Source organism: Camelina sativa, chromosome 2 (assembly GCF_030686135.1).
Source record: "Camelina sativa cultivar CO46 ecotype springtype chromosome 2, ASM3068613v1".
NCBI lineage: Eukaryota > Viridiplantae > Streptophyta > Magnoliopsida > Brassicales > Brassicaceae > Camelina > Camelina sativa.
The window spans coordinates 19,981,428-20,005,685 of record NC_141881.1 but is presented as its reverse complement, the minus strand read 5'-3'; the positions used below and the strand labels follow the sequence as shown (position 1 = coordinate 20,005,685).

Below are 24,258 nucleotides of genomic sequence, written 5' to 3'. Positions count from 1 at the left end.
AGACAAATACGACGCAAGCATGTCAACACTAAAAGTTGTGGAACAAAGGATTTCATTGTTAAGTAAAACAATACTTCAAAAATACACATTACTAAATAACAACCCTAAACAAGCTAACACAAGAACCGGCATGAATGAAGCCTGTGGAGTTTTTCTTTTAAGCTGTCAGTGCACTGATACTGATACATTCCAATAAAGCTGCATTAACTACATAATTAAAATCCGAGAACTCAAAGCCTTTGAGAAACTTAATGCTAACAAAAGCTTAAACCTGAGCGAGGACTGTTAGGATTAGAGAGTCTCCGATCGCAAACCACTCGTCGCTAATTCCCAACTGTCTGTTAAAACCTGACACAAGGATAACCTGCAAAACATAAGAGCGGTCCCAAGGGTTACTAATCGATTCTATAGCAGGGATAGATGGCAAAGTTCTTCTTGTAAAGTGCAGATGTGACCAACCTGAGTCATTCCAAGACCCGTGCCAAAAACTGCCGTCGCGAGAAAGATTTTTCTCAGTGGAACAGTCTTCAGGAATCCATTGTACAGTCCTACTCCGAGCAACGATGCAATTGAGGTCACAAATTTAACTCGTCCCAGAAACTCCGGAGTAAAGCCAATTTTGTTCGTTCTGAGATGAATTTTAAACCAAATAACATAAGAGGTTCTGTAGTTAATACTTATACTATCCCACAGTGGATATAAAATAAGCCGATGACCAGGAATCAAGTGGAAGAGGACATACGTGAAGTAAAACATTGCAGAATCTGAATGTGGTGTGGCTTGCCATAAGAAGCTAAAAAAGGTAAGGGAGGAAAGCATTTGGTTGCTTAATGGCACTCCATAGCTGAATCATGTTCTGCTTTGAGGTCTGAAGAGAGCCAGGACTGACCAAGGTTATGTTCTCTTTCTGCCCTAATGCTGGTTTGACCACACGTTGTTCGTTCACGAGAACAGCAACTGCTGAAGTTATCAAAGGTAGTAAAGCTGTCACCCCAAATACAAACCTGAGGTATAACAGCTTTTAGAATGCCACTTAGTTAGTTATCTATACCACAGGATACCCAAAAAGAAAAGCTACTGACTGTACGCGCAAATTGTATACTGTACCTTACACCATATGACTCCACAAGGGAGCCACTAAAGTAGGAACTCACAATTCCACCAAAAGCTGAGGATCCCCAGCACAAAGACTGCAGAGACCCCGACACGCTTTGTGAATCACCACGAGCCCGTTCCACTACCATCGAGTCTACTACCTATGAAGAGTTAACCACTCAACAATTCAACATGCTGGAATAAAAAAACTCTATATTGCAACTCAACCAGGCTAAGTTAACCAGAACGGATTAGAAAACTTACGACATCAGAAAAAGCGACAGAGAGGGAACCAAGAAGTATACAAAGAGCAGCACTATATTTACTATCAACAAAACCGGCCATCAAACTCCACGAAAATGCACCAAGAAGTCCCGAGAGAACTAGATATGACATCCTTCGATAGCCAAATAGAGGCACTGAATCACTGTAAAACAGAACAAGTTACTTAGACTTTTCTATTATATGGTCACTACAGTTTCTACAACAATAGAATCAAAACAAGTACAGAGGTGGAGAAGAACACATACCTGATAAAACCGTAAAGAGGCTTAACAAGCCATGGCAATGAAGAAAGACCCGTTATCACAGCTGTCTAGTCAAGAGGTATATATTGTCAGCCTATAAAGAGAATTTTATAAAAGGAACTTCAAAAGCATCTCCTTAAAAGGGCATAACAAGGACATACACATAGCTCAGCAGGATCAAGATGCAAGTCATCTTTTAGATAGAAACTAACAGCGAGCCTGACGAGTCCTAAAACACCTTGAACAAATGTCCTGCGGGAAATTTGGTATATCATCTTAGGGGATTCTCCAGCCGAACTGAGTCCACAATTGAAGAACAAATATGCTGAAATAATATATTGACTAACCGAAGAAGGTACAGAGGCTTCTGACTTGGAAAGATCAAGTCTCTGGACAGCACTTCAAGAAATAAAGTAGCCACATCGTTTGATATCCAGGTTCCATGGGCAGCACCGAGTTCTACACTGAAATTCAATGCAGGCAGTTCTTGACTGAAAGAAATCAGACACACATAGAGAAAGTAATATGGTTAACAAGATTGAGGATTCTAAACTAAGATTGAGGTAACAAGATTATATCCATAAGAAAGCAAGTACAAAGGCTAATTTGAGATTTGGGAAGAGCAAGTTTATGTACAAAAACTGTTTGCAGTCAAATTTACAAGCGTCAGCAGTAGCTCTAAACTAACAATTACGAAACCGAGATTGCAATCAAGCAATCAAATGCGATTCAGAGCTGAACTTTTAAAGCACAACACTCCAATACCTAATCATCACTTGGAAACCAAAGTCCAAGATTGGATTAATTTAGGTCTACAAACACGTACCTGTTCTAATTAGTGGCACACATGAGCTCAAGAGAAACACCAGAGACTTCTACCATTACACCACCACGCTTAGCAAGCTTCGGAATCGGAGAGCAGGCCACTCGGCCTCAAGGTCTCGCCGGAGACAGTCGTCAATCTATCTATTTACCGTTGAATTGAATCTATCTATCTATCAAAATTGGTTCACAATAAAATTTTAACAAATCGTCTTTTGTTTGTTTAGCCGGTTTATGTCGGTTCAATTTCATTAAAGGTTAACCGGTACAATTGTTGGTTCAATTCAATAGGAAATTAGAGACGATTTACGGATTTAGCTTTAACTCATAAGCACGTCCCTTGTTCTCCCGAGGGATATGTAAACGAGAACGATATACCTTCGAAAGCTAGGGCCTAGGGTAAGTTCTATTCTATCTATCAAAATTGGTTCACAATAAAATTTAACCGATAGCAAATTGTTTTTTTGTTAGCCGGTTTATATCGGTTCCAGTTTACTAAAAGTTTTCCATTTGGATTTTCTAACAAAAACGAGTGTGTATTATATATCTTTTATTTGAGTTTTCTGTTAAACTTTCCATATTGGATTATGTTTCACTTTGTTTTATCTGTTCTCGTCATTATAAGAATCAAATTTGATAAGTTTTAGATATGATTAAGGTTTTCCTTTTATTTTAATTTCTACCATAGTCTTTCGATTTTAAAAATTTACAAATTGTACCCACTTAGTTTATTTTAAACAAATATCTAATTAATTTATGATATTATTTTAAAATAAAATTTCACTACAAAACATCAATAGAACAGAAATGATTCATGCATATCGATTGAAACATCAAAGTTTATAAAAAATTATAAAAAATATTAAAAACAACAACAAATAAACTATTAAACTAAGATTTTTAGTATTTATGGATTTAGTTTATTATACTAAAATATAGCTAATTAGATAGTGGCATGTGTCACTATGTGATAGGCTTTCATGGGTTTTTCAAGGTTTATCATACAAATAACTTGAGAATCGATTCTCTTATTTCTTTTTGGTTAAAATATTATTTTTTCTCTCTTTCTTTTCTTTTTCTAATTGTAAGAAATTTCTCCAAAAAACTATCAATGTACATAGTCTAACACTTAACTTTAGGATGGACAAATTATTCATTAGATTCGTTTTGATCCGTTATTCAATTCGATTCAAAAAACTTGGATATTCGTAGTTTTGTAAAACAAATAAAATACTAAAAACTAGTATTCGTAAAAAACGAAGCAAATCTCAAATACTATAAAATTTTAAGGGAATGATTTGAGGTTCTAGAGAATGGCCAATTTTTCTTGAAGGATTTTTGTATCAAAACTATCTTTCTCGTCAGTGGCTTCAGAAGAGGTGCACTTGGTGTAGTTGATTTTACCATACTCGAGCTTAAAGTGATATATGTATGGCATCTGGGTATGTAAAAGACACAGATCCATCATTTTCCCATGATATATCAGTTGCATCCGTTTCTTTTTCTCCAAAATAATTTGTTCAACTCCTCTTGTCTATGTTACTGTTTTCTTAAATTAATTAGATTATATATTGAATTTGATATAATATAATTATAAAATAAGGTAGTAACTCATTAATTGAAACAATAATAAAAAAATTATGGGAGACAACTTGTGCATACGTTGTTCAACTATGCATATGGTAGCATTTTGTATGAAAAATAGTAATTCAGCACTATAAGAAGTAAAAGATGATATGAAAGAGGACATGGTAATACTTGCGTTAAAACAACATATATGGAGGCTCAAAACAATCATAAAATTAGATTTTTTTTGGTGGCGACCTAATCTTAAAAGCCTTCACTATTGTCGAGCATTTAAGAGTCCATGGTATTCCTATAAATCTTTGTTATTGAATATTTGGAGTTGCAATTGAACTATTTGCCATGTTTTACTCAATTTCATTGTTGCAAAATATTTTTTTGCCTTTAATTACATTCCTTGGCCGCAAAATGGTTTATCTCCTTCATTTTTCTGAATATATGTATTGTTTGTTGAATGTTATATAGATTATGCTCTCTGATATGCTCAAATTTATCTTAGAGCTACTCTCTCAAATAGATCAATTGTAGTACTTATGAGTCGAATTCGAGAAGGACTCTGGATTACGTAATAGATTATTTAGTTTATTTGATATTTTGTGTGTATAAAGTGTAAGAAATTAGGCACATAATTCAGTTATGAGTTATTGAATTGTATAAACGTTATGTTTGTTCATGTTATCATGTAATGTCCCCGTCTATGTTCGATGATTTGGTTCGATATGTAATCATACCACACCTAAACCAAACACAAATTTCTCAAGTTCATAACCAATTAGTTACCTTACCTCTGTTATTCATCCAAGTAAGTTTTTCTAAAGAATAACTTAATCACATACTAAACCGATCTCTGTTTGATTTAAACTACACTGATCAATGAAGAAAATTGTTAAATTGTGGTTTGGTACGAATACCAGACCGAAATAATTGAAATCAGACCGGTTCTCTTCTCAAATAAAAGGTTCGTCGTCGGCTTTTAGATTTTCGTTTGTGAGATCTCAACCGTTAATAAAGACTAAGAATATTTCAACGGTTAATATCTATTCCTCTACTGAAAGCGCGATGCACTAGATTCTAAACACCATAGATCAGATTTTTTTGAAATTCAAAAGTTCGAAAAAAACCAAATTAAAAAGCACAAAATATACTACAAAATAAAATAAAATTAGAGGAGCTGGTTCGTAACGGACGAAATTCCCAATCTCACCATCATCACTCTCAAGTCTCAATTCAATCTCTCTCTCTCTCTCTCTCATTAACCCAAAACCTTTTAACATCTTCGTAACGGCTCTATTTCTCTCTTCTCTCTCTCTCTCTTTCTCTACACATTTGAAACACTTCTCGATCTAGGTTTCTAAATTTACTTCTTTATCTTCTTCTTCTTCCTCAATCTACTCGCGAAAGTTTCAGTCATCAGATTCGATCGACTATTAAACTTCCAAATTCAATCATCAGTTCTGGAAAATCTTCGAGAAATCTCCCGTTTCAGGCAAGTATTTTGAGTTTCTCTCAATTCAATTCGAAAATTTGTTGATTCGCGATGTCAAAATCAGTTAGGGTTTCTCAATCAATTTGCTTCGAATTAGCTGCTAATTTCGATTAGGGGTTCTCGTTTTAAATCTGTTACAGGCTGAAGCATTTCGAAATGGCTTCTATTCAAAAAGATCCGATTCTTCAAGTAGAGACAACTTGTGGATCTCTCTTATACGAACTCCAGGTTTTTGGGAGATTTCTGTGTCTCTTCTTTAAATAGATTTGTTCTGAATCTTTCAAATTGTTTGTGTGGAGTCTTGATGAGAGATTTGGTTTCTGTTTTTGTTTTCCTGGATTAGATTATTTGGGATGAAGTTGGAGAAACAGAAACTGATAGAGATAAGATGTTACTTGAGCTTGAGCGTGAATGTTTAGAAGTTTATAGAAGAAAAGTTGATCAAGCGAATCGATGTAGAGCTCAGCTAAGGCAAGCAATTGCTGATGCTGAAGCAGAGCTAGCTACAATCTGTTCTGCTATGGGGGAACGTCCTGTTCATATTAGACAGGTACGTACGTGATCTGATAAATGACTTGCTTAGTTTATGGTTTATGTTATCTTTTTCAACTTTAACCTTTCTTTTTGTATGCATCAGTCTGATCAAAGCGTTGGGAGCTTGAAGCAAGAGCTAGGGACGATTCTTCCTGAACTTGAAGAGATGCAGAAGAGGAAAATTGAAAGAAGGAACCAGTTCGTTGTTGTCCTGGAGGAGATAGATAGTATTGCTAATGATATTAAAGGTCAAGGAGAACATGTTCACTCTAAACCACTTATTGATGAGACTGACTTGTCTATGAGAAAGCTTGAAGAGTTACACTGCCAGCTGCAAGCACTTCAGAAGGAAAAGGTGAGATTTGATTTGAATTTGCATTGTTGGCTTCTTTGGTTATTCCAACCATTAGATATGTATTTACTCTTTTTGTGGTGTTGTTTCCCTCAGAGTGATCGTGTGGAAATGATTCGGAATCACTTGTGTACATTGTATTCACATTGTTCAGTACTTGGGATGGACTTCAATGAGGTTGTTGGCCAAGTGAATCCTACATTGAGTGATCCAGAAGGACCAAGGAGCTTAAGCGATCATACAATCGAGAAATTGGGGGCTGCAGTTCAAAAGCTGAGGGAAGTCAAGATACAGAGAATGCAGAGGGTAAATGATGATTTACTTTGACGAGTTATGTATAATTTTCTTTCTTGTTGTTGCTCATAGTTGCGTTTTTTAATTCGATGAAGCTTCAAGATCTAGCAACAACAATGTTGGAGCTCTGGAATTTGATGGATACACCCATAGAAGAGCAACAAGAGTATCAGCATATAACCTGCAATATAGCTGCATCAGAACATGAAATCACTGAAGCCAATAGTCTCTCGGAAGAATTCATTAAATATGTAAGCTATGGATGTTCTTTTCATGGTTACATTGTTTTATAAACTCTACGACCAAGCTTATAGCTTAAGTGAAGCTTTTTGATGTCGATGCTTGTATCCATAACATGACTTCCATTGCTATATACAGGTTGAGGCAGAAGTTGTTCGATTGGACGCTGTCAAAACAAGCAAAATGAAAGAACTTGTTTTGAAGAAAAGGTCAGAACTAGAGGATATATGTAGGAAAACCCACTTGTTGCCAGTTTCAGACAGTGCTATAGACCAGACTATAGCGGCGATAGAATCTGGTATTGTGGATGCTACAATGGTCCTGGAGCATCTTGAGCAACATATCTCTAAGATCAAAGAGGAAGCTTTAAGCCGAAAGGAGATACTAGAAAGGGTTGAGAAATGGTTATCTGCCTGCGATGAAGAAAGTTGGCTTGAAGAATACAACAGGGTTAGAGTCGGATCATGAAAACCTTTTAAAACTTATAAAAGCTCGTTACATATTCTGATAGTTTTCATTCTACAGGATGATAACCGATACAATGCTGGAAGAGGGGCTCATCTTACTCTCAAGCGTGCTGAGAAAGCTCGTAATCTTGTTAACAAGCTTCCAGGTAAGTTACTATTTGCTGTCAATGTATCTTACATGTTTATGCTCTGAATAGATTATGTATCTTTTCATTTTTTATTCATTCAGGAATGGTTGAAGCACTGGCCTCGAAGACTATTGTTTGGGAACAAGAAAAGGGGATTGAATTTCTATATGATGGTGTATGAATTCTCTACACATTCGCTATTGGTTTCACTTGGTTATAATTCTCTATGTCTAGCTGACCATTTGTAATTCTCTTTATTTATGTCCAGATCCGTCTCCTTTCTATGCTTGAGGAGTATAATTTACTGAGGCAGGAAAGAGAAGAAGAACACCGTCGCCAGCGGGTATGTACAAGTCCTCCATTCTTTTTTGTTTCCATCAGAAACTTTTGACCAATATCATCCTCCTAATCCAACTCTATGTGTTGCAACTGTTTTCTACATATTAAAGGATCAGAAGAAGCTTCAAGGACAGCTCATTGCAGAACAAGAGGCTCTTTACGGGTCCAAACCGAGCCCATCTAAACCCCTTGGTGGTAAAAAGGCTCCAAGAATGTCGACCGGTGGTGCAACCAACCGAAGACTTTCCTTAGGAGCAGGAATGCATCAGACTCCTAAGCCTAACAAGAAAGCAGATCATCGACAGAATGATGGAGCTTTATCAAATGGTAATTACGTCTTATAATATAATGTGCTCATTTGTTATCAACATAGTCTTGAGTTGATTTCTTAATTGCATTGGTGAATGAATCTTAAATCTTGCAGGAAGAAGAGGGCTTGATATTGCAGGGCTTCCCACAAGGAAACAGTCAATGAATCCTTCTGAGCTGTTGCAATCTCCATTAGTTCGCAAACCATTCTCGCCCATTCCGACTACGGTGGTTGCATCAAAGGCCAACATAGCAACAACAACCCAACAACATCTGAAACACAACGCAGTGAATGAGATGTCATCGTTTGCAACTCCTGTCAAGAACAACAACAACAACAACATTCTTAGGAATTTGGAAGAAGAGAAGATGATGACTATGATGATGCAAACACCGAAGAACGTTGCTGCTATGATTCCAGTCCCATCAACACCAGCAACAATCTCTGTTCCAATGCATACCGCACCAACACCATTCACCACCAATGCAAGATCAATGTCAATGTCTGAAAAGCCTGAAGTTTTGGAGTATTCGTTTGAGGAACGAAGACTCGCCTTCATGCTACAGTCTGAATGTGGTTTGGTTTGATGACTTTGATCATCCTTTGGTTTCACAATCTGAAGTTGTTTTATTTGTAAAACTCAAATTGAATGTGGTTTGGTTTGTAAAAAGGTCAATTATATGATTGGCTTTCTCTTTTAAGTAGTCATTTTATACACGTATGGTTTGGTTTCTTCGAGAGACTGACAAGAAGAAGAAAAAAAAACTTGTCCGTGAAGTGGAGCTTTAGAGGAAAACTAGTCAACCTAATTTGTATTTTACCACTTCACATTATTATTCAAGTTTTCTCAAATTATTACCTGACTTGTCATAATCTTTTGTGGCCCTTTTCGTTTTTCTTTTTTATTCGTCATGCTCTACTCGTTTATTCATTCACATTTTTCTTTCATCTCAATCTACTGATGCATTGACCACTTTTTCGTCTCCATGTAGGAGTTTAAACAAGGCTTGTGGGTGACTAAAGATTTTACCACTAGGATAATCATCTTCAATCGATTTGTAATTTATAAATTAGTTTCGGACCTTACATAAATAATACTTCCATGTAGTTTGTAGATGTAAAAATTTTGCTCCTAGAATTTGAATTAGAGTTTTTAGACTAATAATTATGTCTAGTCGCATGACCTAGTAGAAGACCAACTATAACTTACTTTCGGAAGTGATAAAACGACTGAACTATCTTGTGCAATTTGTTAGGTTACTTAAATAACCCCAACAACAATCATGATCAATTATATAATTCACACTATTAGTATTATCTACTCCATTAGACAAAAGAGGATAATGTCGGTATGGAGCCATTACCAAACTCCAAATGGCAGGGATTAGGACAAGAGATTTGTAGTTGGGATTTTGGAAGGCTAAATTGGTCAAGGTGTTGTTTTGGTTATATAGTCAACGTGGGTAGACTGGAAAAAGAAAGAGAGATAATATTAGGTGACAGAAATGTCTCTAACTTATTATTTTTTTTTTTTTAAATAGTATATGGATGAAAAACTCAAAATCAAGTCCAATTGTATTTTTTGGGGTCAACAAAGTCCATTAGTATACTAATTTATTAAAGCAATTAAGCTTTAGCTGTATCCCAAACTCCAAGACTTGTTAGGAGAGGTGTGTAATTTTTTTTGAATTTTCTAATTAAGCCCATTATTACAATTTTCTTTTAAGAATTACACTTTCCTCGTTTCTCTCTCCCTTTTTTAAAAAAGAAAAAACTTATTTAATTTATTTATTAAAATAACAAAATGTAGTAATGTAAAATAAAAAATATCTGCTCTTTTGATTTTTATTTTATTTATCTCTTTCCATTCTCCTCAAAACCCTAATTTCTCACATCCTTGTAAACTTAACCCACTCGTAGAAAAAAAAAGAAAAGAAAAGAAAAAAGAAAAAAAAAAAACTGCAGGTAATTATGAATGTTTTAGGAGAAAAATTCTTCTGAAATTAAGATTCCGCCATGGAAGCTTTTGATCTTTCTCTTCTTCACTAGTACTACTTCTACTACTACTTAATTTCAAAAAAATAAAAAAAATTGATTTTTATTTTTTCCCCTTTTCTCTGAATCTTACGTCCTTCTGGATCTCTTTCCTCTCTCTCTCTCTCTTGTCTATACTTTAAGTGTCTGTCTGAAGACGAAGCTTGAATCTGTCGTGATCAAACTAGTTCTCTTGTCTTTTTAATTTTGTGTTTTTTTTTCCGGGTCTTCTTCTTCCTTAGTTGTCGGAATCAGAATCTTTCAGATGGAGGAGAGAGAAGGAACTAACAACAACAACCTTGCTACCAGTTTTGGTCTGAAACAACATCAACAACATGAAGCTCCTCGTCCTCCTCCTCCTCCTGGTTTCCACATGGAGCCACCGCGGTCTGAAAACCCTAATCTTTTTCCGGTGGGTCAATCCAGCACTGCCTCCGCTTCTGCGTCGGTGAAAGCTCCTGAGAATGCTGCTCCTCCTTTTAGCTTGACAATGCCGGTTGAGAATTCGTCTTCTGAGTTGAAGAAGAAGAGAGGGAGACCTAGGAAGTATAACCCTGACGGCTCTCTCGCTGTGACTCTCTCTCCTATGCCCATCTCCTCCTCTGTTCCGTTGGCGTCGTCGGAGTTTGGCTCTCGGAGAAGAGGTAGAGGGCGAGGGAGAGGGAGAGGAAGAGGAAGAGGACGAGGACGAGGGAGCGTAATTGGAAGTGGTAGTGGAGAGCCCAACAACAACAATAACAATTGGCACAAGGCTCCTCAGATGTTCGAATTCGACAACAGTCCTAGTTCTGGTAATGTCTTTATCTCACAACTGTATTGTCCTGTATTTACATTGGTCTCTCTTTAGAATCAATAGATGCCTTTTTAATGGATCTTATATGCTATATTGGATCTCTTTGTCTTTGGTTTGACTTGTTAAAAAAAAGGAGTTGGAATAAGGACAAAGGACACACTTGTCCTATAAAGCAAAGGAATGTTACTGTCTGGTAAACTGGATTTGTGTGAAAACTGAAAAGGCTTTGTATTAAAAGGGAAAATGCCCTGAAGAGTAGATGAAGAAGAAAGCAATTTAGGGAAGCTACTTAGGATTCTTTGATGAGTGTGATTAAGAATATACATATAGGCACTGGTCTTGTTACAATAAGGGCTTTTCACATGAGCTAAGTATTATCAATTCGTCTGTTTTTACTGATCCATTTCGATGTTGGCTTTTGCAGGTGGAGGACTTGCAGAACTTGGCAGTCCAAGTTTTACACCTCATGTGCTTACAGTAAACGCCGGTGAGGTATGTACTTAATAATTCTCTTGTGATTTACTGAATACATGTGAGTGTAAATGTCAATTTACCAAGCTTATAAATCTTGACTAAGTCCTCTAGATTTCTTACTCTTTTTGTCCCACTGGTGTTCTAACAGGATGTGACAATGAAGATAATGACCTTCTCTCAACAAGGCTCTCGTGCTATCTGCGTTCTTTCAGCCAATGGTCCCATTTCCAATGTCACACTTCGTCAATCTATGACATCTGGTGGTACTCTCACTTTTGAGGTCTGCTCTTTCTCTCTCTCTTTATTCTGTCGTGGCTTCCAACTTTTTTCTTTTTTTTTTTTACTGAATTTAGTTAACAATTTCGTGGTCAGGGTCATTTTGAGATTCTTTCTTTGACTGGTTCATTTATACCAAGCGAGAGTGGAGGAACCAGAAGCAGATCCGGCGGGATGAGTGTGTCCCTTGCTGGACCTGATGGTCGTGTCTTTGGTGGTGGACTTGCCGGTCTCTTTATAGCCGCTGGTCCTGTTCAGGTAAATAACTTAGAGCATAATGTGTTGATCTCTTTAATGGACTCTGAGTGTTTGTTTCGTTTTAAGCATTGTTGGTTTGGAACTTAGGTGATGGTAGGGAGCTTTGTAGCGGGTCAGGAGGAAACGCAGCAGCAGCAGCAGCAGATAAAGAAGCAAAGAAGGGAAAGACTCGGGATCCCAACAACAACTCAAGGTTCTAACATCTCATTTGGTGGATCAGCGGAAGATCCAAAGGCTAGATACGGGATCAACAAGCCTGTTGTTATTCAACCACCAACCGTGTCAGCACCACCACCTGTGTCCTTTTCGCATGAGCCAAGCACTAACACAGTCCATGGTTACTATGCAAATAACACCGCTAACCATATCAAGGATCTCTTCTCTTCCCTCCCTGGAGAATATGAGGAAGATGAGGAGGAGGATTTAGACGGTGAAGATGATGAAGAATTTGGAGGCCATAGCGAATCTGACACCGAGGTTCCAAACTGATGATTTGATGGAGCGACTCCCCTGACATTGATCAACCATGATCTTGAGTTGCTGCGGCGTTTTATCTTTGATGTCTTCTGATTTGTTTAGAGTGTAATGGTATTTTTTTCTCAGATTGTAGTTGTTTTTCGTAAACAGAGATGTTTCATTAAAAGTTAGGGTTTATTAGAGGATGTAATCTTTAGGGTTCTTTGACTTGCTTCTTTCTTTTTATCCCCAAGTGGTCGTTGTAGAAGTGAAAAAAACTTGGTGTGTGTTCTCAAACTCTCTCTTTTAATCTACTATGTTCATTGAACTAGCATATTGTGTATCTACGCTCCTTTATAGTTTAACGTACTAGTAGTTGTATTGTACCAATTAGAATATACTTTTGTTAGTGTATACTGTATATGTATCAACAACATATACTTGATCACGTATTTAATACGAGGGAAGATAGTTTACAAATAATAGATCGATATTTATCGATTTAGAAAACCTAATTCTCTTGTAATTGAGGGCTGAGCAATTAAAGAAGCATAAAAGTAGAAATGTAGAATAATATACCAATTTTCGCAAAATTATGTAGTAGTACTGTAGTAGTAGCTAACTCCCAGCACTTACATCTTAAATTATGACCGTCTATCATCTATCATTTTTTTTCATTTGCTCCAGATTGTGTTGAGATTAATTTTGTTGGTAACAACCTCAAATAAAATGTTTTAATTTCGCAAGACAATGGATTTCGAAAATATATTGAAGTGACATTGAGCTTGAATTTGAGTCATTTGACTAAAGCTCGCTTACATAGTGTGTATGATACTAATCAGAATAATTTAAAAAGGATAGAAAAACAAATTAAATTTTTCATTACAAAAACTTCAAAAAATAACCCAAAAAAAAATACATATACATTATTTTGTTTATGATGGTTCCAAAACCCAGCATTTGAATAATAAACAACAATTTTTACTTTCTCCAGTTATTAAATAGTTCATAATGTTGGTTAGATGATATCCAACTTAGTCTCTACTTCAATAACTTTATGTTAAACTCCACTAAGTCTTACTTATTTCATCTTTTATGGAATCTATCTACATAGTACATTCTAAACTGTCTCACTCATAAATATGTGTTCATTGAATTAACTTTTTGTGTATCTATGTTACTTTAAAGTTTTCATCGCATTAGTATTGGTATTTTACCAGTTTTACCTAATGATATCAGATACTTTTGTTAATATGTGTATTTTTTTTGTTCCTTTGTCAATATTTCAGAAATTAAGTATTGTTTTTTTTCTTGTATCAACCACACAACAATACTGAAAGAGTATTCTTTGATTACTTATTTAATAAAAAGATAGTTTTTCTCAACAAATATCAATTTAGAAAATCTAAATATTCTTCTGATAATTAAAAGGGTTGATAAATTAAGGAAAATAAAAAATTAGAGAAACAAGCTTGAAGTAAATCAAACTTATCTGAAATATAAGATAAAACATATCATTTTTTACGGGATTATGTAACAGTAACTAACTATGAAGCATTACATCTTAAGTTCTGATTGTCTATCATTCAATCATTTATTTTCTTCACATATTTGTAAGTTTTGTCGCAACAAAGTTCCTTTGAACAAAAAAACCTCAAACAAATGTATTAATTTCACAAAACAAATAGTTTTCAAAAGTTGTGCTTTTGAAGCATTAAAGGTCGATCACCAACTAGATTGAAAACCTAGTGGAAAGAGTAACAATGTAACAAAAAAACTCAAATTATTTTCATGCATTTATCTCATGTATGCATTCAAAAATTCTATAGTGAAATAAAAATTTATCATATTTTAGTTGTTTTCTAAAACAAGTCTATCTCATTCAAATATTGAGGTTTATGTTTAGGGTTCTTTCACTTATTTGTTATTTTCATATCCCAAATGGTTGTCAAAATCTAGTTAGTATAGATTTAAACTCTCTTCTTCAATCAATTCTTCAATGACTTCATTTTAGTATTCAACTAAATTTTATTAATTCCACTCTATATAATCTATCTACTATTTACAACTACTCAATTTATAACCATGTGTTCATTGAAGTGACATTCATATTTACATTATTGTGTTTCAATGCTACTTTAAAGCTTAAACCACTGGTTGTATTCAAGTTGTTATAAATACATCATCGTTGCATAAAGTTTCCTTAATCTAACGCTTAAATGGTTTTTTGTTTGTCAAAATTATAGAGAATTAATATTGAAGTTACATTTTAACTTTAGAATTGTATTTAGCAAACAAACTAAACATAATATGATTTATTTTCTTTGTTGAATGATTTTTATGTATCTTAATTTTCATCGAGTATGTATAAATTATATGACCTTTCATAATTTTAAATGTGAAGTGCTAAAACTTTGTATTTAATTATTTCAAATTTATTGGCTTTTGTATCTAACAAGTAATTTAAGCTTTCAAATATATTTTGCATGAACCAATATTCTTTTAAAAAAATAGTAAACTTCTAAACAATTGATCTATGTATAAAATTCAATTAGAATTTTGGTAACAAATTACTCTTTTATAAATAAAGAGTTGCACTTAAAAATGGTTAAATAAGTGAATGAATATATTTGTTCGGCTAATATTTTGTTAAGAACTTTTGGATTGTTTGAATTTGATTAAAATTCGTACATATAGTATGTAATAACTGGAATCATTTACAAAGAAGAGAAAACAAATAACAAGAAAATACTAGTTATGAGATTTCCCAAAACTAGCATCTGAATAATAAACAACAATTCTTTACCTTTTACTAGGTAAGAAACAGTTAATAATGTTTTTTTGGATACCGTTTTTTAAATCTATTATCTTATTCAGTGAATTCATTTTCCTGCAGTTAATAACTTATTTAATTTATTTATTAAAATAACAAAATGTAGTAATGTAAAATAAAAAATATCTGCTCTTTTGATTTTTATTTTATTTATCTCTTTCCATTCTCCTCAAAACCCTAATTTCTCACATCCTTGTAAACTTAACCCACTCGTAGAAAAAAAAAGAAAAGAAAAGAAAAAAGAAAAAAAAAAAACTGCAGGTAATTATGAATGTTTTAGGAGAAAAATTCTTCTGAAATTAAGATTCCGCCATGGAAGCTTTTGATCTTTCTCTTCTTCACTAGTACTACTTCTACTACTACTTAATTTCAAAAAAATAAAAAAAATTGATTTTTATTTTTTCCCCTTTTCTCTGAATCTTACGTCCTTCTGGATCTCTTTCCTCTCTCTCTCTCTCTTGTCTATACTTTAAGTGTCTGTCTGAAGACGAAGCTTGAATCTGTCGTGATCAAACTAGTTCTCTTGTCTTTTTAATTTTGTGTTTTTTTTTCCGGGTCTTCTTCTTCCTTAGTTGTCGGAATCAGAATCTTTCAGATGGAGGAGAGAGAAGGAACTAACAACAACAACCTTGCTACCAGTTTTGGTCTGAAACAACATCAACAACATGAAGCTCCTCGTCCTCCTCCTCCTCCTGGTTTCCACATGGAGCCACCGCGGTCTGAAAACCCTAATCTTTTTCCGGTGGGTCAATCCAGCACTGCCTCCGCTTCTGCGTCGGTGAAAGCTCCTGAGAATGCTGCTCCTCCTTTTAGCTTGACAATGCCGGTTGAGAATTCGTCTTCTGAGTTGAAGAAGAAGAGAGGGAGACCTAGGAAGTATAACCCTGACGGCTCTCTCGCTGTGACTCTCTCTCCTATGCCCATCTCCTCCTCTGTTCCGTTGGCGTCGTCGGAGTTTGGCTCTCGGAGAAGAGGTAGAGGGCGAGGGAGAGGGAGAGGAAGAGGAAGAGGACGAGGACGAGGGAGCGTAATTGGAAGTGGTAGTGGAGAGCCCAACAACAACAATAACAATTGGCACAAGGCTCCTCAGATGTTCGAATTCGACAACAGTCCTAGTTCTGGTAATGTCTTTATCTCACAACTGTATTGTCCTGTATTTACATTGGTCTCTCTTTAGAATCAATAGATGCCTTTTTAATGGATCTTATATGCTATATTGGATCTCTTTGTCTTTGGTTTGACTTGTTAAAAAAAAGGAGTTGGAATAAGGACAAAGGACACACTTGTCCTATAAAGCAAAGGAATGTTACTGTCTGGTAAACTGGATTTGTGTGAAAACTGAAAAGGCTTTGTATTAAAAGGGAAAATGCCCTGAAGAGTAGATGAAGAAGAAAGCAATTTAGGGAAGCTACTTAGGATTCTTTGATGAGTGTGATTAAGAATATACATATAGGCACTGGTCTTGTTACAATAAGGGCTTTTCACATGAGCTAAGTATTATCAATTCGTCTGTTTTTACTGATCCATTTCGATGTTGGCTTTTGCAGGTGGAGGACTTGCAGAACTTGGCAGTCCAAGTTTTACACCTCATGTGCTTACAGTAAACGCCGGTGAGGTATGTACTTAATAATTCTCTTGTGATTTACTGAATACATGTGAGTGTAAATGTCAATTTACCAAGCTTATAAATCTTGACTAAGTCCTCTAGATTTCTTACTCTTTTTGTCCCACTGGTGTTCTAACAGGATGTGACAATGAAGATAATGACCTTCTCTCAACAAGGCTCTCGTGCTATCTGCGTTCTTTCAGCCAATGGTCCCATTTCCAATGTCACACTTCGTCAATCTATGACATCTGGTGGTACTCTCACTTTTGAGGTCTGCTCTTTCTCTCTCTCTTTATTCTGTCGTGGCTTCCAACTTTTTTCTTTTTTTTTTTTACTGAATTTAGTTAACAATTTCGTGGTCAGGGTCATTTTGAGATTCTTTCTTTGACTGGTTCATTTATACCAAGCGAGAGTGGAGGAACCAGAAGCAGATCCGGCGGGATGAGTGTGTCCCTTGCTGGACCTGATGGTCGTGTCTTTGGTGGTGGACTTGCCGGTCTCTTTATAGCCGCTGGTCCTGTTCAGGTAAATAACTTAGAGCATAATGTGTTGATCTCTTTAATGGACTCTGAGTGTTTGTTTCGTTTTAAGCATTGTTGGTTTGGAACTTAGGTGATGGTAGGGAGCTTTGTAGCGGGTCAGGAGGAAACGCAGCAGCAGCAGCAGCAGATAAAGAAGCAAAGAAGGGAAAGACTCGGGATCCCAACAACAACTCAAGGTTCTAACATCTCATTTGGTGGATCAGCGGAAGATCCAAAGGCTAGATACGGGATCAACAAGCCTGTTGTTATTCAACCACCAACCGTGTCAGCACCACCACCTGTGTCCTTTTCGCATGAGCCAAGCACTAACACAGTCCATGGTTACTATGCAAATAACACCGCTAACCATATCAAGGATCTCTTCTCTTCCCTCCCTGGAGAATATGAGGAAGATGAGGAGGAGGATTTAGACGGTGAAGATGATGAAGAATTTGGAGGCCATAGCGAATCTGACACCGAGGTTCCAAACTGATGATTTGATGGAGCGACTCCCCTGACATTGATCAACCATGATCTTGAGTTGCTGCGGCGTTTTATCTTTGATGTCTTCTGATTTGTTTAGAGTGTAATGGTATTTTTTTCTCAGATTGTAGTTGTTTTTCGTAAACAGAGATGTTTCATTAAAAGTTAGGGTTTATTAGAGGATGTAATCTTTAGGGTTCTTTGACTTGCTTCTTTCTTTTTATCCCCAAGTGGTCGTTGTAGAAGTGAAAAAAACTTGGTGTGTGTTCTCAAACTCTCTCTTTTAATCTACTATGTTCATTGAACTAGCATATTGTGTATCTACGCTCCTTTATAGTTTAACGTACTAGTAGTTGTATTGTACCAATTAGAATATACTTTTGTTAGTGTATACTGTATATGTATCAACAACATATACTTGATCACGTATTTAATACGAGGGAAGATAGTTTACAAATAATAGATCGATATTTATCGATTTAGAAAACCTAATTCTCTTGTAATTGAGGGCTGAGCAATTAAAGAAGCATAAAAGTAGAAATGTAGAATAATATACCAATTTTCGCAAAATTATGTAGTAGTACTGTAGTAGTAGCTAACTCCCAGCACTTACATCTTAAATTATGACCGTCTATCATCTATCATTTTTTTTCATTTGCTCCAGATTGTGTTGAGATTAATTTTGTTGGTAACAACCTCAAATAAAATGTTTTAATTTCGCAAGACAATGGATTTCGAAAATATATTGAAGTGACATTGAGCTTGAATTTGAGTCATTTGACTAAAGCTCGCTTACATAGTGTGTATGATACTAATCAGAATAATTTAAAAAGGATAGAAAAACAAATTAAATTTTTCATTACAAAAACTTCAAAAAATAACCCAAAAAAAAATACATATACATTATTTTGTTTATGATGGTTCCAAAACCCAGCATTTGAATAATAAACAACAATTTTTACTTTCTCCAGTTATTAAATAGTTCATAATGTTGGTTAGATGATATCCAACTTAGTCTCTACTTCAATAACTTTATGTTAAACTCCACTAAGTCTTACTTATTTCATCTTTTATGGAATCTATCTACATAGTACATTCTAAACTGTCTCACTCATAAATATGTGTTCATTGAATTAACTTTTTGTGTATCTATGTTACTTTAAAGTTTTCATCGCATTAGTATTGGTATTTTACCAGTTTTACCTAATGATATCAGATACTTTTGTTAATATGTGTATTTTTTTTGTTCCTTTGTCAATATTTCAGAAATTAAGTATTGTTTTTTTTCTTGTATCAACCACACAACAATACTGAAAGAGTATTCTTTGATTACTTATTTAATAAAAAGATAGTTTTTCTCAACAAATATCAATTTAGAAAATCTAAATATTCTTCTGATAATTAAAAGGGTTGATAAATTAAGGAAAATAAAAAATTAGAGAAACAAGCTTGAAGTAAATCAAACTTATCTGAAATATAAGATAAAACATATCATTTTTTACGGGATTATGTAACAGTAACTAACTATGAAGCATTACATCTTAAGTTCTGATTGTCTATCATTCAATCATTTATTTTCTTCACATATTTGTAAGTTTTGTCGCAACAAAGTTCCTTTGAACAAAAAAACCTCAAACAAATGTATTAATTTCACAAAACAAATAGTTTTCAAAAGTTGTGCTTTTGAAGCATTAAAGGTCGATCACCAACTAGATTGAAAACCTAGTGGAAAGAGTAACAATGTAACAAAAAAACTCAAATTATTTTCATGCATTTATCTCATGTATGCATTCAAAAATTCTATAGTGAAATAAAAATTTATCATATTTTAGTTGTTTTCTAAAACAAGTCTATCTCATTCAAATATTGAGGTTTATGTTTAGGGTTCTTTCACTTATTTGTTATTTTCATATCCCAAATGGTTGTCAAAATCTAGTTAGTATAGATTTAAACTCTCTTCTTCAATCAATTCTTCAATGACTTCATTTTAGTATTCAACTAAATTTTATTAATTCCACTCTATATAATCTATCTACTATTTACAACTACTCAATTTATAACCATGTGTTCATTGAAGTGACATTCATATTTACATTATTGTGTTTCAATGCTACTTTAAAGCTTAAACCACTGGTTGTATTCAAGTTGTTATAAATACATCATCGTTGCATAAAGTTTCCTTAATCTAACGCTTAAATGGTTTTTTGTTTGTCAAAATTATAGAGAATTAATATTGAAGTTACATTTTAACTTTAGAATTGTATTTAGCAAACAAACTAAACATAATATGATTTATTTTCTTTGTTGAATGATTTTTATGTATCTTAATTTTCATCGAGTATGTATAAATTATATGACCTTTCATAATTTTAAATGTGAAGTGCTAAAACTTTGTATTTAATTATTTCAAATTTATTGGCTTTTGTATCTAACAAGTAATTTAAGCTTTCAAATATATTTTGCATGAACCAATATTCTTTTAAAAAAATAGTAAACTTCTAAACAATTGATCTATGTATAAAATTCAATTAGAATTTTGGTAACAAATTACTCTTTTATAAATAAAGAGTTGCACTTAAAAATGGTTAAATAAGTGAATGAATATATTTGTTCGGCTAATATTTTGTTAAGAACTTTTGGATTGTTTGAATTTGATTAAAATTCGTACATATAGTATGTAATAACTGGAATCATTTACAAAGAAGAGAAAACAAATAACAAGAAAATACTAGTTATGAGATTTCCCAAAACTAGCATCTGAATAATAAACAACAATTCTTTACCTTTTACTAGGTAAGAAACAGTTAATAATGTTTTTTTGGATACCGTTTTTTAAATCTATTATCTTATTCAGTGAATTCATTTTCAAACTCAACTAAATTTGGTTAATTCATCTTTTATGGAATCTATCTACATAGTACATTCTATGATTGTCTCATTCATAAATATGTGTTCATTGAATTAATATTTTGTGTACCTATGTTACTTCAAAGTTGTAAACACACTAGTAGTGTTATTTTACTAGTTATAAGTACTTAATGATATCATATACTTTTGTTTGTATGTGTATTTTTCTATTTTCTTGTCAATATTTCATAAATTAAGTATAGATTTTTTATTATATCAAATAAACATTGATACTAAGTGAATATTATTTGATTAATTGTTTAATGCAAAATAATATAGTTTATAAAAGATATATCAACAAACATCGATTTAGAAACCCTACTACATGATTTTCTTATAATTAAAAGGGGTGATAAATTAAGGAAAGTTAGAGAAATAAGTTTGAAACAAATCAAACTTTTCAAAAATATAAAGAAAACTACAAATTGTCATGGGATTATAAATAGTAATTAATTATGAGCTTCACATCTTAAGTCATGGCAATCTATCACTCAACCATTTTTTCATTGCTTCAAATATTTGTAAGTTGTTTTGTAATTTTTTTTTTTGTAAGTTGTGAATTTGGAAAAAAAAATTCACAAGACAATTAGTTTTCAAAGATTGTATTATTGAAACAATAAATTTTGATCACCAACTAGATCAACAAAAACCTAGTGGAGACAATATTGTAATAAAAATCTCATTATATTCGTTCATGCATTTGACTCGTGTATGCGTTCAACTTTTTAAGTGTAATGGAGTTTTCTCATTTTTTGTTGTTTCTTAATTGGTTTTCTTTTGTTTGATATTTAAGGTTTATGTTTAGGGTTCTTTCTTTTGTTGGTATTTTCTTATCCCAACTGGTTGTTGTAAAATTTCAAACAAAAAATAATTAATGTATTTGAACTCTTTTCTTCAATCAATTCATTTTAATACTCAACTAAACTTTATAAATTCTTCTTTATATAATCTACCTACTCTTTAGTACTACTTTATTTTTAGCCATATGGTCATTGAAGTGACATAGATATTAACATTATTATGTATCAATGCTACTTTATAGTTTAAACACACCAGTAGTTGTATTCAAGTAGTTTAAGACATCATGGTTCCATATAGTTTATTAGTTTATAATATAAAAGGTTTAATGGTTTTTTGCTTGTAATTATTTCAGAAAATGAATATTGAAGTTACAATCTTCAAAATTTTGAGTTTCTATTTAGAAAACATATATAAATGATGTATAATTTTCTATTGGTTGTCTATTTATCTTAATATTTCATCGAGTATATAAAAACTATATGACTTTTATTTTAAAAAATATTCAAATTTCTGGTCTTGTTTATCTAACAAATAATTTAAAGGTTTAAAATTTGTTTTGCATGACACCAATGTTTTTCTAGATAATTAATCTACATCTGCAAGAAATTGAAATAAGTGAATGAAGATATTTGTTGGCTACTATATGCATGTATTCTTAATAACTCTTAGACTGCATGAATTATATAAAGCTCATATAATATGATATGAATCTTAATCATTATGAAAGAATAGAAAGAAAAATAAAAGTTCATTACAAAAAAAATCCAAAAAAATCACAAGAAAGTACCTCTACTTTTTTAATGACAGTAACACTTTCAAAAACTGGCAGTAATTCGCATAATAAATAACCATTTCTATTTTTTCCAGTTATAAAAAAAATTGTTGAAAAGAAGTTGCAGTTTAATAAACAATGTACAATCTTGGTGTGGATCTTGTCCTTTAAACCTAGTCCCCCTTCAATAACTTCATTTTGAAACTCAACTGAATTTTCTTGATTTGTCTTTATATAGTAGTATCTATATTCTACAATCTATCTACTGTACATTTATAGAATTAACATTTTAATTTTATTATGTATATCTGTGCTATTTTTAAACGCACAAGTGTAGTTGTATTCGTTTACTTATAAATACCTGGTGGGTTGGGGCCATGTATTTTTATTAGTTTCTGTTTGTCTTTTTCCTATAAATTTTTGTATAAAATGAATATTAAATGTATATTGTTAAATTTAATTTTTAATCAAAATTTAGTATTTAAAAAAAACAAAAATGTGATGTGGTATAATTTAACTGAGTTTTTTTGTCAAATTTAACTAATTTTTTCTTCTATATTAATGAAGTATCCCATTGACTATATAAAAACTAAACAACTTTCCATTAAAAACAACTTCTTTTTTTTAATAAAAGTGTCAAGTGATATAATTTCGCGTTATAAAAACCATCCTTTTTTTTTTTAATCTTAGAACTTAGAAGTATATTAGGTTTTAAACTCTTTTAGCGCGACACATTCTTCCTAAAATCGCAAACTTTAAGACATTTGATCTATGACTAACTTAAACTTTTGATAATGGAATCTTCTTTTTGTGTTGGAGTCGAATTTGTTTTGCCAAGCATGCAAGTGAATGAAAATTATTGTATTCATTTTGCTAACTCCCGGACTCTATGAAGTTGATAAAGGCTCATCTCTTATACATAGTGGCTGACAATGACAATTAAAAAGAAGAGAAAAAATAAATAAAGGTTCATAACAAAGTATTCAAAATTCAGAAGAAAAATACATCTACAAGCCTCCAAAATTTGGCATTCACATAATAAAACAATTAACAAAATTTATATTTGAATTGTAAAAGAGAAGTTGCAATTTCAAGTAAACAATAGTTACGAATGTTGGATATGTGTTGATGCCCTTTTGGTCACAATTAATATGTTTAGTTCGGTCAAAGAGGGTCAAAGTTCTCTTCTATTATATTGATGTCGAAACACAAAAGACGGGCTACAACGCGACTTAAACAGGTTACAAAGGTAGACGAGGATAGTAGACGAGCTGATATCTCGTCGATTCTCCAAGCTATGAGTTTAGAACCGTTGACTTTTGCTTGGACGAGCTAAGCTTTTGTACTTGCTGCACCAATTCTCCTGCTTTTCTCCGATCCCCTTTTCTACAGGCCGTACGCCCGTATTTATAGGGAATCGTGTCGGTTCGTCTAGGAAAAATACCATAATACCCTTTTCTCTTGAAAGGGATATTTATGGGCTTTTTCCTGGGCCGGGCCCTTTTGTTGGGGTTGGATCTACCCCTAACAATAGTCCCCCCCCCTCGCCTCTAGTTCGTAGTCTTTAGGCGAAGGACTGCGCGTGGGATGATATAGAATAGCGCGTGAAGGTGCAGTTTCCAACGTTGAGGGTCGAATCGTCGCGTTCGGTGCTTGGAGCGCGTGAAATCCGGAAGTTGGATCGTCATGGAGCGCGTGCTGCAATGATGACGTTTCCGGATTCTTCTTTCCCCCTCTATAAATATCGCTTCCTCTCTAATCTTGTTATCTTCTTCTCGTGTTTTTGGTGCTTCCGTCGTTCAGGTATTTTTCCATTCTTCTATCTCGTCGTTATATTGCTTTTAGTGTGTCGTCGCTTTTTTTATT

At 33.6% G+C, this 24,258-nt stretch overlaps 3 protein-coding genes and 1 pseudogene across 4 annotated transcripts; 3 read left to right on the top strand and 1 right to left on the bottom strand.

Annotated features, from left to right (window-relative positions):
* Nucleotides 1-60: 60 nt before the first annotated feature.
* On the bottom strand, nucleotides 61-2,504 carry LOC104726344 (folate-biopterin transporter 1, chloroplastic-like; annotated as a pseudogene). The gene is made up of 10 exons (XR_015568469.1): nucleotides 2,470-2,504; nucleotides 1,970-2,113; nucleotides 1,784-1,874; nucleotides 1,626-1,690; nucleotides 1,360-1,522; nucleotides 1,108-1,256; nucleotides 743-1,004; nucleotides 460-628; nucleotides 272-364; nucleotides 61-141 (listed from the first exon to the last, which is right to left on the bottom strand). The product of XR_015568469.1 is annotated as a folate-biopterin transporter 1, chloroplastic-like (transcript).
* A 2,621-nt stretch (nucleotides 2,505-5,125) lies between these two features.
* On the top strand, nucleotides 5,126-9,051 carry LOC104726335 (65-kDa microtubule-associated protein 3). Its single transcript, XM_010445180.2, has 12 exons — nucleotides 5,126-5,514; nucleotides 5,655-5,742; nucleotides 5,858-6,064; nucleotides 6,152-6,403; nucleotides 6,497-6,706; nucleotides 6,790-6,945; nucleotides 7,073-7,384; nucleotides 7,460-7,547; nucleotides 7,631-7,704; nucleotides 7,798-7,872; nucleotides 7,979-8,195; nucleotides 8,293-9,051. The coding sequence occupies exons 2-12, from the start codon at nucleotides 5,671-5,673 to the stop codon at nucleotides 8,763-8,765; spliced, it is 2,136 nt and encodes a 711-aa protein (XP_010443482.1). The 5' UTR covers nucleotides 5,126-5,514; nucleotides 5,655-5,670; the 3' UTR covers nucleotides 8,766-9,051.
* An 826-nt stretch (nucleotides 9,052-9,877) lies between these two features.
* Nucleotides 9,878-12,800, top strand: LOC104726324 (AT-hook motif nuclear-localized protein 4). The gene is made up of 5 exons (XM_010445170.3): nucleotides 9,878-11,003; nucleotides 11,430-11,497; nucleotides 11,628-11,759; nucleotides 11,852-12,013; nucleotides 12,101-12,800. The coding sequence occupies exons 1-5, from the start codon at nucleotides 10,478-10,480 to the stop codon at nucleotides 12,500-12,502; spliced, it is 1,290 nt and encodes a 429-aa protein (XP_010443472.2). The 5' UTR covers nucleotides 9,878-10,477; the 3' UTR covers nucleotides 12,503-12,800.
* A 2,626-nt stretch (nucleotides 12,801-15,426) lies between these two features.
* Nucleotides 15,427-18,220, top strand: LOC104763379 (AT-hook motif nuclear-localized protein 4). The gene is made up of 5 exons (XM_010486757.3): nucleotides 15,427-16,423; nucleotides 16,850-16,917; nucleotides 17,048-17,179; nucleotides 17,272-17,433; nucleotides 17,521-18,220. Exons 1-5 carry the CDS (start codon nucleotides 15,898-15,900, stop codon nucleotides 17,920-17,922), a joined length of 1,290 nt encoding a protein of 429 aa, XP_010485059.2. The 5' UTR covers nucleotides 15,427-15,897; the 3' UTR covers nucleotides 17,923-18,220.
* Nucleotides 18,221-24,258: the final 6,038 nt, after the last annotated feature.